The 16,870-nt window shown below is 42.9% G+C and overlaps 1 protein-coding gene across 3 annotated transcripts in view; it reads left to right on the top strand.

Annotated features, from left to right (window-relative positions):
- Positions 1–735: 735 nt before the first annotated feature.
- The window catches only part of EPC1 (enhancer of polycomb 1), a 48,802-nt gene continuing 32,667 nt past the window's right edge, over positions 736–16,870 (top strand). Inside the window, exons 1-2 of one of the 3 annotated variants that reach the window (XM_075271566.1) lie at positions 736–756; positions 981–1,184. Coding sequence is in view for 1 of the 3 variants with exons in the window: in XM_075271564.1 (XP_075127665.1) it covers positions 16,356–16,508 (153 nt within the window). In the remaining 2 variants the exon portion in view is untranslated. Of the gene's footprint in view, positions 757–851; positions 1,185–16,043; positions 16,509–16,870 lie in introns of those variants that run through there. The other 2 variants (XM_075271565.1, XM_075271564.1) reach the window with 2 other exon arrangements.

Below are 16,870 nucleotides of genomic sequence, written 5' to 3' on the forward strand. Positions count from 1 at the left end.
CCACACTCCCATCTACAACTGCACACAAGCCTCTGAGTCAGCTCTGCAATGAAAAGACACACAGGCTCACATTACACCAGCCCACTTGATTTGAAACCCTGCCAAGGTAGGTGAAAGACCTCATAAATATGCAAAGCAGCAAGTTTTTAGATAGCATATTCATGTAAATCCTCCATGACTGGCAGCTGATCACATTCCTAGAACAATGATCTGCCTCTGGAAACTTTCAGTCCTTGTCACCAGCCTCAAGACAGGGGCTTATTTTTTTATTTTTTGGACTTTTTTTTTTTTTCTTTCTATGTGTAGGGGGCTGATCCACATTGCTGATCTTTACCACTTCCCTAGGAGAGAAGGGAGGGGCAGGAGGAGGGGTTTCACCACTCACCACCATGGCCATTTTGTTTGTGGGCAGCATGGTGTAATCTTGCCAGTAAGTGAAAACTAACCCTGTCCTTATTTTTTACCCCCAGGAGCAGGTTGGTGTTAGAGATGAGGGGGTAAGGTAAGCCTCAGATGCCTTCCCTGCTGTGTCGGGTAACAATAACAAATAACGCCTGGAGAATGTAGCAGATATTGTTACATTGTAACAACTTGTCCCCCCCCTTCCTCCATGACATCACTGCAATCTGATTAAATTGTGGAGGTGTGATTGATTCAGGTTTTATGTAAACAGATCAATCCAATGGGTCAGACCATATGGTGAACAAAGGTTGTGTGCACAGTAGGTGCCATAGTTTGGCTTTCACATAAAAGCAGGTTTGTGTTTGTATGATAGGAGTTTAAAATGGCACACTGCCTTTTTTCCAGGCTGCAGAAGGGGAGGGGGGAGGATAGTGCAGACTGGAGGGACACTGCCCTCCCATCCAATCACAATCCGCCTATTTGCCATTGCAAAGTTGTTAACCCCAGAGTCTTGTGGTTATGCCTCTGCTTCTATAATCTTCTTTGGCTTTTTTTTTTTTTTTCTTCTTCTTACAAAGCTTGAAGATTGAGGAAGAAAACCTCTGTGTAATCAGACATCATGGAACTAAGTAGGACTTCTACCCTGCCTTGCCATTTCGAGAGGTTTGCAAAGCCATCTGCTGCTGCTGCTTGGAAATTGTTTGATACAACCCAGGTCATCCTCCTCTTCTTATATTGTTTTAATAATTCCTCTCTATGGCTTATCGGCGCCCGGCGAAGAGGTGAGTCCATGGTGAATTTTAATTCAAGTTCTCTCCAAACTGTTAGTAAAAGTGGGTGGACCTCGGAGGAATATGATATTATTATTTTACTGTAATACTTTTTGTAACTCCCACAATGCAGATTGTTACATTGTGTTTGTAGCCTGCAGCCTATTATTGTATACAATCTACGACTATTGTTGTTTTGCAACGTATCTTTATTTTATCATAATATTATATATATTTTTATATCGGTTTATCCCTTACGTAGAAATATGACATGAATGTCTATAAATATCCCCTGCCTCAATATTAGAATATTCTGCTATGCGTTTAGCAGCCTCCTCCGTGCTACAGTACAATAAAACCTTCACTATTTCTAGAGATCTGTATTGTATATAGGAGTTTATTTTATAAGGACTATATCAACAGATTAATTCAGTGCTGGGCACATCTGGTGTATGTACATAGCGTTAAATGATCTGAATCGTTTGTTTAATGCAAAGTGGAAGGAAGGAGGAGACAGTGACACAAGAGGTTTATTATATTCTAAGTTATGGCTGGTACTAAATGGTGGCTGTTCTTATTTGTGAAGATCAACTCCCTCTATGGCGATGACTGGGTGTAGAATGACACTGGAGGAGGATGATATATGGATATATACTCCCCTCTAGGCCCGATTGTTATTGAGCCGAGACAATTAGTAATATATTGTAGGATTTTAATGTCCCTTTTTTTTTTTTTTTTTTTTTTTGTCTTTTTTTTTTTTCTTTGCACACGGTGGGAGTTTTTTTTTTTTTTTTTTTTTTTTATACATTGATCTGTGTTGGTGGCGCTGTGGTGCTCTTAACCAATTTTATATGTCAGTTACACTAAGAGAAAGGGTAGAGAGGTGGGGCAAGGCTTGATCTGATCTGTGTACATTATGTGCTATAGATATGTCATTGTGTCTGGCTAGTCACCATGTTGAACGCGTCCGCAAAAAAATTCTATTAATTGTTGTTTTTTTTTGTCTGTCGCTTCTAACGTAGAATCTGATCGAATCAGCATTTCTGCCCAGACAATGCTAGAACAACAAGAACCGTCTGGTCCATTTTGTAGACGGCTTTTGTCAGTCCGGGCCAAATCGGGTTCTAATCTGTAACTTTACATTTATTATTCTACGGTTCTAGGTATGACTATAGTAGATGAATAAAAATATAGCGCTGGCCTGGAACTTAGGTGTGAAGTCCCTTTTGAAAAAGTTGCATGTCGATGGAAAGATCTAGCAAAAGGGAGAGAAAAAAAAAAAGTGTTTTTTTTGTTTGGCTTTCTTGAAAAGATACACGGGTTACGTGTCTGATGACCCCTCCCCCCACTCAACAGGCGAGCCATCAGCTTTGGGAGTTTATAACAAAAAAGTTCTAGATTTCTTAGGCTGGGCACAAAGTAGCCAATTCCCTCTTGATGTGTAATGGTTAGTTATAACATGTAGGGGATGTCGGTTCCCTTTATTCAAGGACTATGTAAAGGTATAGAAAGTGAAATCTAAAAGCATAAAATGATATAATAAAGTGCACAAAAGAATACAAGACTTTTTGTTTTGTAACTCCCCCCCCCTCCTCCCTCTGCTGACAAAATGGCTGTTCATTTAATTGGAATCCTCAATGTGAGAGTTCTTTGCCCGGTGTAATCCTCAGATTAATTTAAGACATGCGGAGGACTGGAAAACATGGCTGTTTTGGAGCTTTTGGTAAATTAGATTGCATCGTTTTTTTCAATAATGACTCGGAAATTGAAAATCATTAACGCGAAAAAAAAAGGCAATTACATGGTCACCAATGTAAGCGGAATTATCTAGTAATCTATCTGTCTATCTCCATAATAATATACAGTATTCTCACTGCTATGTGTTACTTTTTATTCAATTGTAAAGCGTAAGCCTTGGGGTCTGACAAAAACCACCTAGCGAATCCTGAAAAATACGCACAGCAGAAATGCTGCGATTTCCAATTTTGGAAATCGCAGCATGTCAATTATATCTACACAAACCACCATTGTTTCTATATAGGTATAATTGAAACAAAGTCGCCAGAGGAAAACGTTAGGGCTAAGGCCCCACCTTGCGGAAATGCAGCTTCTTTTGTTGATTTTCCTGCGGTTTTTTGAGACAAAGCCAAGAATGGCTACAGAATGGTAAATATATAGGAAGTTCTTCTGCTCAATCCACTCCTGGCTTTCACTGAAGAAACTGCAACAAAATCTGCAACAAAAGAAGCTGCATTTCCGCAACGTGGGGCCTCAGCCTCGAAGCACTGTGGGAAAAAAACCGCAATGCATTTTCGCCTCACTTTTTCATTGCGGCCCGCTACCTGTGGCCTTAGCCCATAATTGTTTTAAACCTCCATACACATTAGAAAAAAACATCAACCGAACCTGTTGATTTTATTGGAACTATTTAGAGTGTTTGGGACCTTTTGATTCTACCCCGACAGATGATATTGGGAATAGAAGGATTGGGCGTGTTGAATTTCTAAGCTTGAGCCTTTTGTTCTTCCCATTGGTAAAACATACGCTCGGTCGAGGCAAGTGTGTGAGTGTATAGGGGAGTTGGGAGGAATAGATGTAAGTTGAATAAGCAGGGACAGTCCGCCATTAAAGGCGTGTGGACACTATGAGATACATTTTACGCTAAGTTCACACTTCCCGTTCATTTGGTCCATTGGAGGACAACAGGCCGCTGCAATTGGGGTTACATATGGAGATCGATGGACCCCATTGACTTCAGTGATTTGTCATTTTTAAACTGAAAGCGGCGGATGAAATAGTTTTTTCGTCCGCTCAGTACAGGCGGACATTGCAACGGAGACTGCAGTGCAAATGTGAGTGTAGCTTTAGAAAAATATTAGCAAAAACTGTATATCATTGTCCAACTCTCCCCAAATGTCAGGAGAAAGTGGGATTAAGCGTTCTAACATTTTTGGTCCTTTGAGATGGCCATATACATTAAAGCGCATGAACAATCATTTCATGAATGATCATTTTGCAGGCACATTTTAGTCCATATTGACTGTTAGCACATAAGCATTTATGGTTTGGAAAATATGGTCTGTATATTGGACATCTGTCCCAGAATGCATTTTGTCCACAAACAAACTCATAGTATTATAGTTATGCTTGAGTCTGGGTCTCTGAACAGGGTGCAGTGCGGTATATGCGGCTGATATATGAACCAGACTTCGTACTTCAGGCTGCTTGTGTGCAGATGGACAAAGTGGTCATACATGTTCAACGAGCAAAGGACGACCATCGTTTTGGGAACAGTTTAAGGGCTAGTTCACACGGGGCAAGAGAGCCTCAAAATCCGTCCCCTCACAATAGAGGTATATGCAGACCGCTAGTGCTGTTTTTTCCACTAGCAGTTTGTTCCCACTCGTGGAAAAAAGAAGCGAGCTGCCCTTTCTTCAGGCAGATTCCGAGGCTGACTCAGCCGTGGCGTCCGCCCCGCGACAGCACCTTCCGGACTAGGCCCATTCATTTGGGCCTAATCTGGAGCAGAAAGCTACGACGGGAAACCAGTGCACTTCGCTGGCATCCCGCCGCGACAGAATGTGCACACGCGGAATCCCTGTGAGAACTAGCCCTTAGAATATTCTTTTATTAAAAGAACATTTTTGGCCTAGCGAATATTAAATGCAAATTTTTATGTTATTTTTATTTTTAAAATGTTTTATTTCAATGCCCAGTCGAGCATGTTCATGGTAAAGTTGAGTTGAACAAAGTTTACGAAGCATACATATAACTTTTGCCGTATTTACTTTTCTATTTCTGTGTTCAAAATAAACTTGGTATACAGAAATTTTTTTTTTGAGTTGTAGGCTTTGTTCAGATGGTTGACATTCACTTCCACGCTGTAGTCCGTCTGGTAAACGACAAACCATCCATGTGCTGTTATGGGAAACCAGACTCAATGCATGAATGCCAGTGTTGCCATAGGTGGTTAAGGCCTGAAGGCGTCATCTCCTATCCACCTATTCTTGTGATTGGGGCCAACACCTATCCCTTACTGATGGCTTATTGCAGGAAATTCCATCTTTTACTATTTATGTGGAATCTCTTTATAGCAGTGTCTTCTAATGTGTATGGGGGCCTCCCAACTCTTCCAGGTGAGGATCAGAAAGTCGGAGTTCAACTGGCTGCATATTTTACTCTAATGGAGACTGACATTCACTTTTTCCCCCTTCACTACACAAACACCACTTGTCTGAGCATACATGTGTATAAGGGTGTCAGGTGAGATAGCTGTTGGCCAAGTTCTAGCTAAAGTGTATGGCGGGCTTAAGTCAGTGTGCACTAGAGGTGTAACTTGAAGTTCCTGGGCCACAATGCAAAAATCTATAACTCTCTATTGTAGAGGGGCCTATGGGCACCCCTATAGTTATGCCCCTGGTATACACCACTAACTTGAAGGAGACCTACTCAAGAAAAATATGAGGCTCATTGGTGTACACAAAAATGTGTTGTGAATTATTTGCTTGAACTTGTAGGCCCAAAGCATTGTTCAGCCATTTCTATAGGGCTGTATGTTCCCTTCTCTCAAGTGGAGGGTTATGGAGTCCTTGTGTGGTTTCATATCACCATCTACAGGGGCTGGACAAAATAATACCTCTATTTTTACAAAGTCAAGTTGAACTCTTCCTGACACACTCTGCCATTGCCAGTAACACTCCCTCTTTATTTTTTCACCTGTTGATAAACTTTATTACTTATGCTATTGTAAAAAAAAATCTGTTTGATAAGTGAGGCCTGACAGCGTTCCAAAAAGTTGATGGGTTGATTGCTGGTGTGCACCAGGTAGGGTGCATCTTATGTTGATGTGTATGTTGAGGTCTACTGACTCTGTGATGACCAGCAAAACATTGTGGTCAAAAGTCAAAGCTTGACTCTGGTGTGACTATTGCAGCACCACCCTGGATATCATCTTTGTACAGTGCACACATGGTTTTCACTGATACTGGTGCCCATACACTTGCATGTAATTTGAGGGATCGTAGTTTTGTGTTTTTAGCTACAGTTTATTGTTAAGTTTACAGTTTAATTTTCATGCTTCAAGCTTTGTCCTTCGATAACACCTTTTTCTGTCTGCAAATGTTTTGCAAGTCTTTACCAACCAAGATGTGATCATGCAACCAGTAGATTTCAATACACCCATCAACTTGGGTCACAGATGCCCCTACCAGAGATGTGCCAACTATAATGCTGCTAAAACCAATAAACCTATTTTAGGACCACACAATCTCAAGAGATATATGTTACAAGATGGCGGGGGGGAAAAAGGGGGTTTACCGGTGAAGGTAAGTGTGTCAGGGTGAGTCCAGTGAGTAAAGCATTTTACATTAGTTTGTCCAACCCATATAGATGGTACTGAATATGTTTGTATGCATGCACATTGACTTAGTTTTGTCCTTGAAGTTTATCTAAAATATACTAACTTTTTTTTGTTTGTTTTCTTCCTTTGGTCATGTACGACTTCAACTGAACCCAAAAATATATCATGCATGCCGACCTCCCGACAGCAGATCTGAGTTGTAGAAAGATTTTACTGTTGGAGTTCAACATGCCTAATACTTTTGTCCTTAAAGGGAACCTGTCAGGTGGATTTGGTGCCTATAGATAAGTCTCATCGGACTCTTCTCTGGCACTTCCGACTCCTGTGCAGTTCTTCAGTCAAGCCAAGGACCTACAACCCAACTTCACTGAGCTTCATTGAAGAACTGTGCGGGCACAAAGAGTACAGCGGCTCGGAAGGGTAAAGGTTTTGCTATTGGTTTTTGTAGGCACAAATGGCTTTATAACAGGCTGATTTGGGACACTAGAACCCTAGTCTATAAGGACCTGTGGGTGGTTTAGTTTCCCAAATCATCCTGAGAGGTTCCCTTTAAGGGGTGTCTGACAGCAACTTTCTTCCCTCTCTGTACATGATATATATACTTTGAGTGTGCATGTATATTGGAGATTCAAGAGGAATAGCTGTCAGTAGAATACAAATTAATTTCACATGTATCTAAAATGTAGGTTCAGTTTTCTACATTTGCATTTCAGCTAGAGACCAAACTTTGTTTGTGTTGGCAAAGCTGACAATCTTTCATTGACCCTTCACAGATTATTGGGGTGGGGTATGATGATGGAGGCTTGTCAAATAATATTATGGCAATATATGACTCTGTGGAATATGTCTACAATGTATAATACCAATGTTTGTAGAAGTCCTATCCACACGCTGCTGAACCTACATCACAAAGTGTCTTATGCAGTGGGTTTGGAACCCGTAGCAGGTCAGTTTCTTGCTATAGGTTCAGCATGCCCACTGTCACATACTGCCCTTGGGGAGTGACTGGCACAAAGTTAGGTTTGTGTGGGGCCTTATATCCAGATATGGTTGAATATGTAGAATCCTACTGAAGGAGGAGAGGGATGGGTATCTGCAAAACTAAGAAACTGTGCTGCCATAAGTGTTAGGTTCCTGAAGTGTTTTCCAGTACTCTTACACCCAAGCACATGACAGAGTGCTTCCGATGTGGAGCCGAATGCAGATTGTTATACATTCACATGTATGGGGGCTTCAATCCATTCCGTTCTGATGACGTGGACAATTATAGAGCTCCATGACCTCGGGACAGAGGGGATCAGAAGCCCCCATCATCACAGAATGTACTCTGATGACAGTCTGAGTGACATCTGACTGCATCTCGCTGCAAACTCGGTCCTACATCAGAAGTGATCATGTGCATGGAGTCGTAGATGCTTAGATGTCGGCTGCAACAACAAAAGGTGTCCCTGTTATACTAAGGAGGGGTAGTTGTAACTTCTCCAGGAAGGGGACTGCTATATGGTGAGGTTGATACATGGACTTGATAGTAGAGTATATAGGATGTCCAGATGCCTAAAGCTAAGTTGGCAACCTTACTGCCACAGTAACCTCAAGTTAAAACCAGAATACCATGGAGCATAGAATCAAGCTAATGGCGCACACTGGCCCAGATTTACTATTGTAGTCAATGGCATAAACTTGGTAAATCTATAGTTGCAGTCAGGGGTGTAATTTGAAGGGGTGCAAAGGGTGCAGTCGCACTGGGGCCCAGGAGCCTTAGAGGGCCCATAACTGATGCCAATGCTTGAAATTCGTTTCCATCTGGCCCATAAGCCAAGGAGGCCCACAGATCACCCTAACCACACTAAGGTGGATTAAACTCCTTAGCACCTGTAACCATCACTATCAAGAATTCGCTGTGGGGATGAGGTAGGGGGTCCTGAACAAAAGATTGCCCTGGGGGCAACAAGACTTTAGTTACACCACTGGTTGCAGTGTAGCACATCTATTTTGGTGTAAAAATTTTTCGACATGTGGGCATGGGTTCTCAAGGGGTCATGAATACTAAACAAGTGCCTGGGAACCTTCTTGGCATGTATGTCCGACATATACTACTTATAACCTGTATAACATTTTGCATTTCTGTGCTTGATCTGTGTTGGAAAATACAGGCCCCTGTTTTAGGGTAGTGTGCATATTGTTGTTCTGCAGGCACAGACTGTCATTGGGGTACATTTATAGTACATAGTATAAAGCTACTTGCACCTTTTTATTGAGTAAATTGAGCCTTTGTGGTCTTTATCTGCACTGTGCTTCATTTAAGAAGCATTCACACCCTTTTACTTTTCTAGATGTTTTGCTACCCTCGCCACTTTTGCTTTTTATTGAGAAAAGGGTAGGTGGCCAAAATATGACCGCCATTATGTGCTGATGTACATCATGACTGCAGTGTCTGTATTGCATTGAGTGAATGTGGCCTACTCTAATACCCTGCAGGTAATATATCAAGCAATTTCTATTTAAGCTACTTAAAGGAATTTTCCAGGCTAAATATATTGATGACCATTCCTAAGGATAAGGTGATCAATATCAATCGGTGAAGGTTTGTTACCTAATACCACCACAAATAATAATAATAATACATTTTATTTATATAGCGCCAACATATTCTGCAGCACTGCACAATTTGTAGGGTTCAAGTACAGGCAAAAAAAATACATTACAAAGAAATAGTCACTTCACACAATGGGACTGAGGGCCCTGCTCGCAAGAGCTTACAATCTATGAGGTAGAGGAGGTTACATAAGAGATAGTAGGGGAAACATCAGAGGTGGCATTGCTTATACAATGGTCAGACAATTTTCTAATAGAGGTTCCTGTCATTACACAAACTTAAAACTATATGAGCCATCACCAGTTGTGTCCTTAAACGTGCAGATGGTGCCTGGGCATATAAAGTTAGTCTGAAACGGCATCATATCATGTGGGGTAATGGAGGGGCAGGAATAGAGGAGGGTTCATTTTAGGGATTCTAATTGTGGTACAGAAAGGATTACATTAGGAATTGTGATAGGCCTGTCCGAAAAGATGGGTCTTTAATTTGTGCTTGAAGCTGTAGAAATTGGGAGTTAATCTGATTGTCCGGGGTAGAGCATTCCAGAGAAGTGGTGCAGCTCGGGAGAAGTCTTGTATACGAGTGTGGGAGGTTCTGATAATAGAGGATGTAAGTGTTAGGTCATTGAGTGAACGGAGAGCACGGGTTGGGTGGTAGACAGAGATGAGGGAGGAAATGTAGGGAGGTGCGGCATTATGGAGAGCCTTGTGGATGCGGGTGATAACTTTATATTTTATTCTATAATGAATAGGCAGCCAATGTAGCGACTGGCACAGACCAGAGGCATCGCTGTAGCGTCTAGACTGATAGATGAGCCTGGCTGCTGCATTCAGAATAGATTGTAGAGGGGAGAGTTTAGTGAGGGGAAGACCGATTAGTAAGGAGTTACAGTAGTCAAGGCGAGAGTGAATCGGAGCAACAATAAGCACAAATACACAGAAAACAGAGCAGGAAGCAGACAGCACTATTCTGTTTAGTGTCTGAACAAAGTGTTGCTGATCTGCAATACCTTGGTTTTGCCACTACACAGAGAACAGCACTGTCTGCTTCCTGCTCTATTCTCGTACAGCTACTGAGAACAGATGATCGGTGGGAGTTCGGTGTGCTAGACCCTCATTGAGCTTGTTCTTGTAGTGATGATCTATACTTGGAACAAGTGAATCTCCAATACTGCAGCCAAGTTAAAAGCGTTTCTGACAAAATCTGATGGAAAAAATCATAAGTGAAAATCTATATTCTGGGGATGTCAAATTTGACACCAAAAGTTAACTATTCACCTGCGGTAGTTGTTGGCTATTTCATTCAACTCTCCTCCTATCCCATACACATGCATGCTCAGCTTGGTCAAGGGATCAAAGAGATTGAGCACCTGTCATGAGGAGGAAAGACCTGACACAGTCCATATAATGTGTGTGAAGCAACATAGTGACTTCTCACAATATCACTCTTACCTATAGGAATATAGTACGTTGCACAATAGGCATTAACATAATTTAGGTCTTTACCCTGTGTGAGTTTTAGGCAGTCTGAGCACCGATCTACAGTAAACACATCAATTGGTCCCCAGGCTGACGCAAAATACATTGGAGAGGAATGATGGCCTCCATGATGGTTCCTCCCCTATTCACTTGCACCAGTTTTCGGCAGTATATTAGAAGTATACATGTGGTATACAAATACGGAGTGACTTTATTTCATATTCCTATTGTCCTGACTGTTTGGACTATAATGTTTTGATACTATTATGACCATGTACATATGAGAGTGTAATTTCCCATCCAGAAGGAAATTATTTTGGTTTTTATATATTTCATATAAATACAGTCCTATGAAAAAGTTTGGGCACCCCTATTAATTGTAATAATTTTTAGTTCTAAATATTTTGGTGTTTGCAGCAGCCATTTCAGTTTGATATATCTAATAACTGATGGACACAGTAATATTTCAGGATTGAAATGAGGTTTATTGTACTAACAGAAAATGTGCACTATGCAATAAACCAAAATTTCACCAGTGCAAAAGTATGGGCACCTCAACAGAAAAGTGACATTAATATTTAGTAGATCCTCCTTTTGTAAAGATAACAGCCTCTAGTCGCTTCCTGTAGCTTTTAATCAGTTCCTGGATCCTGGATGAAGGTATTTTGGACCATTCCTCTTTACAAAACAATTCAAGTTCAGTTAAGTTTGATGGTCACCGAGCATGGACAGCCCGCTCTCAAATGATCTGAAAACAAAGATTGTTCAACATAGTTGTTCAGGGGAAGGATAAAAAAAGTTGTCTCAGAGATTTAACCTGTCAGTTTCCACTGTGAGGAACATAGTAAGGAAATGGAAGACCACAGGGACAGTTCTTGTTAAGCCCAGAAGTGGCAGGCCAAGAAAAATATCAGAAAGGCAGAGAAGAAGAATGGTGAGAACAGTCAAGGACAATCCACAGACCACCTCCAAAGAGCTGCAGCATCATCTTGCTGCAGATGGTGTCACTGTGGTGTCGCTGTCAGCAATACAGCGCACTTTGCACAAGGAGAAGCTGTATGGGAGAGTGATGAGAAAGAAGCCGTTTCTGCAAGCACACCACAAACAGAGTCGCCTGAGGTATGCAAAAGCACATTTGGATAAGTCGGCTTCATTTTGGAAGAAGGTCCTGTGGACTGATGAAACAAAGATTGAGTTGTTTGGTCATACAAAAAGGCGTTATGCATGGCGTCCAAAAAAAACAGCATTCCAAGAAAAACACTTGCTACCCACTGTAAAATTTGGTGGAGGTTCCATCATGCTTTGGGGCTGTGTGGCCAATGCCGGCACCGGGAATCTTGTTAAAGTTGAGGGTCGCATGGATTCCACTCAGTATCAGCAGATTCTTGAGAATAATGTTCAAGAATCAGTGATGAAGTTGAAGTTACGCCGGGGATGGATATTTCCGCAAGGCAATGATCCAAAACACCGCTCCAAATCGACTCAGGCATTCATGCAGAGGAACAATTACAATGTTCTGGAATGGCCATCCCAGTCCCCAGACCTGAATATCATTGAACATCTGTGGGATGATTTTGAAGCGGGTTGTCCATGCTCGGCGACCATCTAACTTAACTGAACTTGAATTGTTTTGTAAAGAGGAATGGTCCAAAATCCCTTCATCCAGGAACTGATTTAAAGCTACAGGAAGCGACTAGAGGCTGTTATCTTTGCAAAAGGAGGATCTACTAAATATTAATGCCACTTTTCTGTTGAGGTGCCCATACTTTTGCACCAGTCAAATTTTGGTTTAATGCATATTGCACATTTTCTGTTAGTACAATAAACCTCATTTCAATCCTGAAATATTACTGTGTCCATCAGTTATTAGATATATCAAACTGAAATGGCTGTTGCAAACACCAAAATATTTAGAACTAAAAATGATTAAGATTAATAGGGGTGCCCAAACTTTTTCATAGGACTGTATGTGAAACCAGTCACGCCATAGATCAGACCTGGCTGCCTATATATCCTTCTACTTGTCTGCTGCAGTTTTATGAGTTACCTTCAGAGGGCAGTCTCTTGAAAAGAAACAGTTATGCCTCATAATGGCCCATACACACAAGCCTGTGCTATTGTTTTGTTTTTTTTCTGGATAGAACATTGACCCATTCACTTTAATGGGCCCATGCATACGATTATGTTTTACACCAGTCTGTGTGTAGGTTGCGAGTCTGTACACAAACTTCAGAGTATGGCCTATTTTGCTCAGTATTGTCCGTGCCGCAAACACTGCGGGCATACGGCTATTATGCTGAAGACACAAGGATTGCAAAAACTGCTGTTTTTTGCAGGCTAGAAATTGCACACTGTTGTGTGCATGATGCCTTGAGGACAGGTAACCATAAACTACATTTTTTGCATTTCCGCTATAGATATATTGTGAGCAAAAACATACATTATATTGCACTTTTTGGAATCGATGTTCACATGTCAGAGCTTGAATATAGTGAGCAGAGACACCACATTAATCCTTCATACAACAACATCAGAAGTGTATCACCTGTGTCGTGGATAAGGGATAAGTGTCTGTCGTGGGACAACCCCTTTAACCTGGCTCGTGTTGAAAACTTACGGTGTAAGGATAGGACCTCTTTAATTCCCATTCACTACACTTGCACTTTGCACAACATACATCTAACATCTCATTACAAAAAATCTGATGTTTTGAAACTGCAGTGTGCTAATGTAATGATATACTAACCCCCCCCCCCACCACCACCTGCCGTTTACTGTGACAGTGATTGGTACCTAGCTTTCTAGAGACCTGAATGACAAGTCCCCCAAACTGTGAGATACAGAAGGTACATGGACACATCACTGTGCAGCTAAGGCCCGGTTCACATCTGCGTTTGGGGACCCCCCCCCCCCCCCCCGAAATGGAAACCTATCTGCATAAAAAAGCAGTTACCTAAGGAAACCCGTGGACCCCATAGACTATAATTGGTTCCATGCGGTTTCTGCATAAAAAATGCAGAGAGAAAAGTCCTATTTGCAGGACTTTTCTCTCCACTTATTTCATGTGGATAGGAGAATGGAATAGCTCAAACGCAAATGTGAACCAGGCCTTATTGGTTGGTATCTGGGTTTCTTTTGATTCTACTTAGCCCAAAACAGAATCAGATCCCAACATGGGAAGGTAAGAATAGATAAGGGGGCGTTCACACTACCGTCAGTGTCCGACAGGTAGTGTCCGCTCCTAGTGTCCGTTCAAAATCTTGCACGGACATTAGGAGCGGACACTAGCTGTATCCGTGACACTTGTCATTCATTTAAATGGCGATCGGGTGCGTTCTTTTGCACTCCATGCCCTTCCTTCACTGTCCGCTTGTAAAGATGTCCGACTTTTCAAGCGGACAGAAAAAAACCTACATGTCGATATTTTGGTGGTCTGTTGTAACGGACTGTCCAAAACTAGATCATGCTCTGTTTTCGTCTGTATTCGCGGATTCCTCTTTACACTGCAATGTATGAGGGATCCGTAAAAATGTGAACCTTCTAAAGTAAAATGGATGTGTTTCATGGCTGTTTTGCACCTTGTCCATGTGAATGTTCCATGCAAGACCGTACAGTATATTATTTGCAATTATGGATCTGTAATTAGAGATAGTATATGGGTCCATTCATTTCTGTGTCTTCATGCACACATCTGTGGTTTTTATGGATCAGTGTCTGGGCTACAGAAACCGTCCACAACATGTGGAACCGTTCCAATGCTGGTGTTGTTTTATCAGAAATCCCCACTGCCCACAACCACTGAGGACAATCAGCGGCCTAAGTAGTGGAACGGAGATGTCGCTGTGACGTCCCATGTCCTTTCCTTAGGCCACCAATTGGCCTGAGTGGTAACATGCGGTGGAGACTTCCAGCAGAACAAGGCTTGGGACATTGGAGCACTGGGAACAGGGGAGTATGTTGAGAGTCTGTGTATTTTGTTTTTTTACCTTCCCTGTCCTCCAGAGAAGAAAACTTTTTCCTGGACAACCCCCTTTAAACAAAACTTTAGTAGGGCACGTTCACATGGAGTAAACGTGTGTGTATTTTGGCAAAATACACGTGTAAAAAAAATACACGTGTAAAAACATGACTCCCACTGACTTCAATGACATTTTACGTGTATTTTGATGTTTTTTTTTACACGTGTAAAAAAATGTCATTAAAGTCAATGGGAGTCTTATTTTTACACGTGTATTTTTTACATGTGTATTTTGCCAAAATACACGCGCGTTTACTCCATGTGAATGGGCCCGTACTGTAATGTAGCAGGTTTCCATAGCGGCCAAAAAACAAGGGTCCTTAGGGCTAGTTCACACGTAGTTATTTGGTCTGGATTTTGACATTGGAAGCCGCGTCAGAATATGGACCAAAATGCGACTGTCACGGCTTCCCGCTCTGGATTAGGCCCAAATGAATAGGCCTAGTCCGGAGGGATTGTCTTGACGCATGCGCCATGGAATCTGCGTCAAGATAGGACAGGTCGCTTCTTTTTTCCGCAAGAAGGAACTGACCAGCTCCATTGAATTCAATGGGAGGTGGTTTTTTGACCCGGATTTTGACGCAGATTTTGCGTCAAAATCCAGACCAAGTAACTACATGTGAACTAGCCCTTAGACTAAGGGCCATTCACATTGCCAAAAATGAAGAGGAATTGAGGCGAACTATAGTCTCGAGCTAGATCCACATCTGCATTGGAGTCTCCAATTCTGTCGCAGATTCATTCTATGAGAAAAGTCCGGCATGGAGGACTTTCCTATTCGCAAATTTCCGTATAAAACCAGTAGAAACCCGACGGATGCCATTATTGTCTTTGGTGTCCGCGAGTGACTGAAATTTTTAGCGGGTGAGCTCCCCGTCCCTCAGGTCCTCATGCAGATACCAATGACAAAGAGACTAACTTGGTCTCCTATTTATTATTTGTCGACCAATGCCAGAGTTTCGGCTTTCTGAAGCGAAAGAGCCTTGTGTGACCGGTTCTGAATCTGACAGGATCTATCTTTGATCTCTGTCTACCATTTTGGAATTTGGCACAGATTTTGAGGTGAAAACTGCCTCAAAAAAGCAGCGCCAAATTCCTATGTGTAAACATAACCCTTAATTGTTGTTATTCACTGACAGCAAGCAGGAATCCTGAAACTGGTGAGAAAGTGAAATGAAGTATCAGAGGTTTCTTTATTATTGTATAGTGAATGTTTTATAAGCTGTGTACATGGGGCTGCAGTGTGTGTGTGACAGGTGAGGAGATGACACAGGACAGGACATCACTTCTGTCAGTATTACAGTATGAGGCGCGCGCCCGCCCGCCCGCCATGGCCGCCTCATGTGCGCGCCCCCGGTCTCCCCTGTGCGCGCTCCCGCCCTCTGCGGCTGGCCCGGGCCCGGCGGACGCGCAGGCGCGCTATGCACTCTGGGAATGGCTGCGCAGCTCGGGTTGGCTGGGGGAGCAGACAGCGGAGTTTTAATGTCCGCCATGTTGGCCATGGCGTATTGAAGAGGGAGGGAGAAAGAGAGACACCGGAGCGCACAGAACCCCACAAAATAACACCCCGAACCGAGCTACGGACAACCCGGAGCACCGGGAAAGGCGCCATTTTGATCACGGCGGCTGGTGGGAAGGCAGCGGCGGAGCACGGAGACCCCCATGAGAGCAGCGCGGCACGGGAGGATTTCCCCGCTCGTCGGTCGCATGGCTTTGTTGTGGTAGACAGAAAATGAGCAAATTATCGTTCCGGGCTCGGGCGCTGGATGCGTCCAAACCGTTACCCGTCTTCCGCTGTGAGGATCTCCCGGACCTGCACGAATATGCCTCCATCAACCGGGCCGTGCCCCAAATGCCCACGGGCATGGAGAAGGAAGAGGAGTCGGTAATAATTCTCATTTTCTTTACTGCTATTCCCCCGGTATCGGCTCTGCGCAAGCTTGCACAAAATGGCCGCCATTTTCTCCTCACGGCCGCTTAAGGGGGGGGGGGGAGGGTGGCGCAGATCCCGTATTCCCGGTGTGTTACGTCCAGCTAGCACCGGGGCTCGTTCACCTGACTCCTCTATATAGCCTACGTGCCTTTACTTGTGGCGTCTGACCGCTTTATCGGGGTGAATTTGGAGCCGAAAGGCACAAAGGGGTCACGTGACGGGGCCGCGGTCCGCCATTTTGTTGTGTGGGTTCCTGTCTTTGGGCTGGGCCTGCTCTCAGTGTTGTTGGGAAAAGAGCTTGCAGTGGCGGTGAC

The sequence above is a fragment of the Leptodactylus fuscus genome, chromosome 4, assembly GCF_031893055.1.
Source record: "Leptodactylus fuscus isolate aLepFus1 chromosome 4, aLepFus1.hap2, whole genome shotgun sequence".
Lineage (NCBI taxonomy): Eukaryota > Metazoa > Chordata > Amphibia > Anura > Leptodactylidae > Leptodactylus > Leptodactylus fuscus.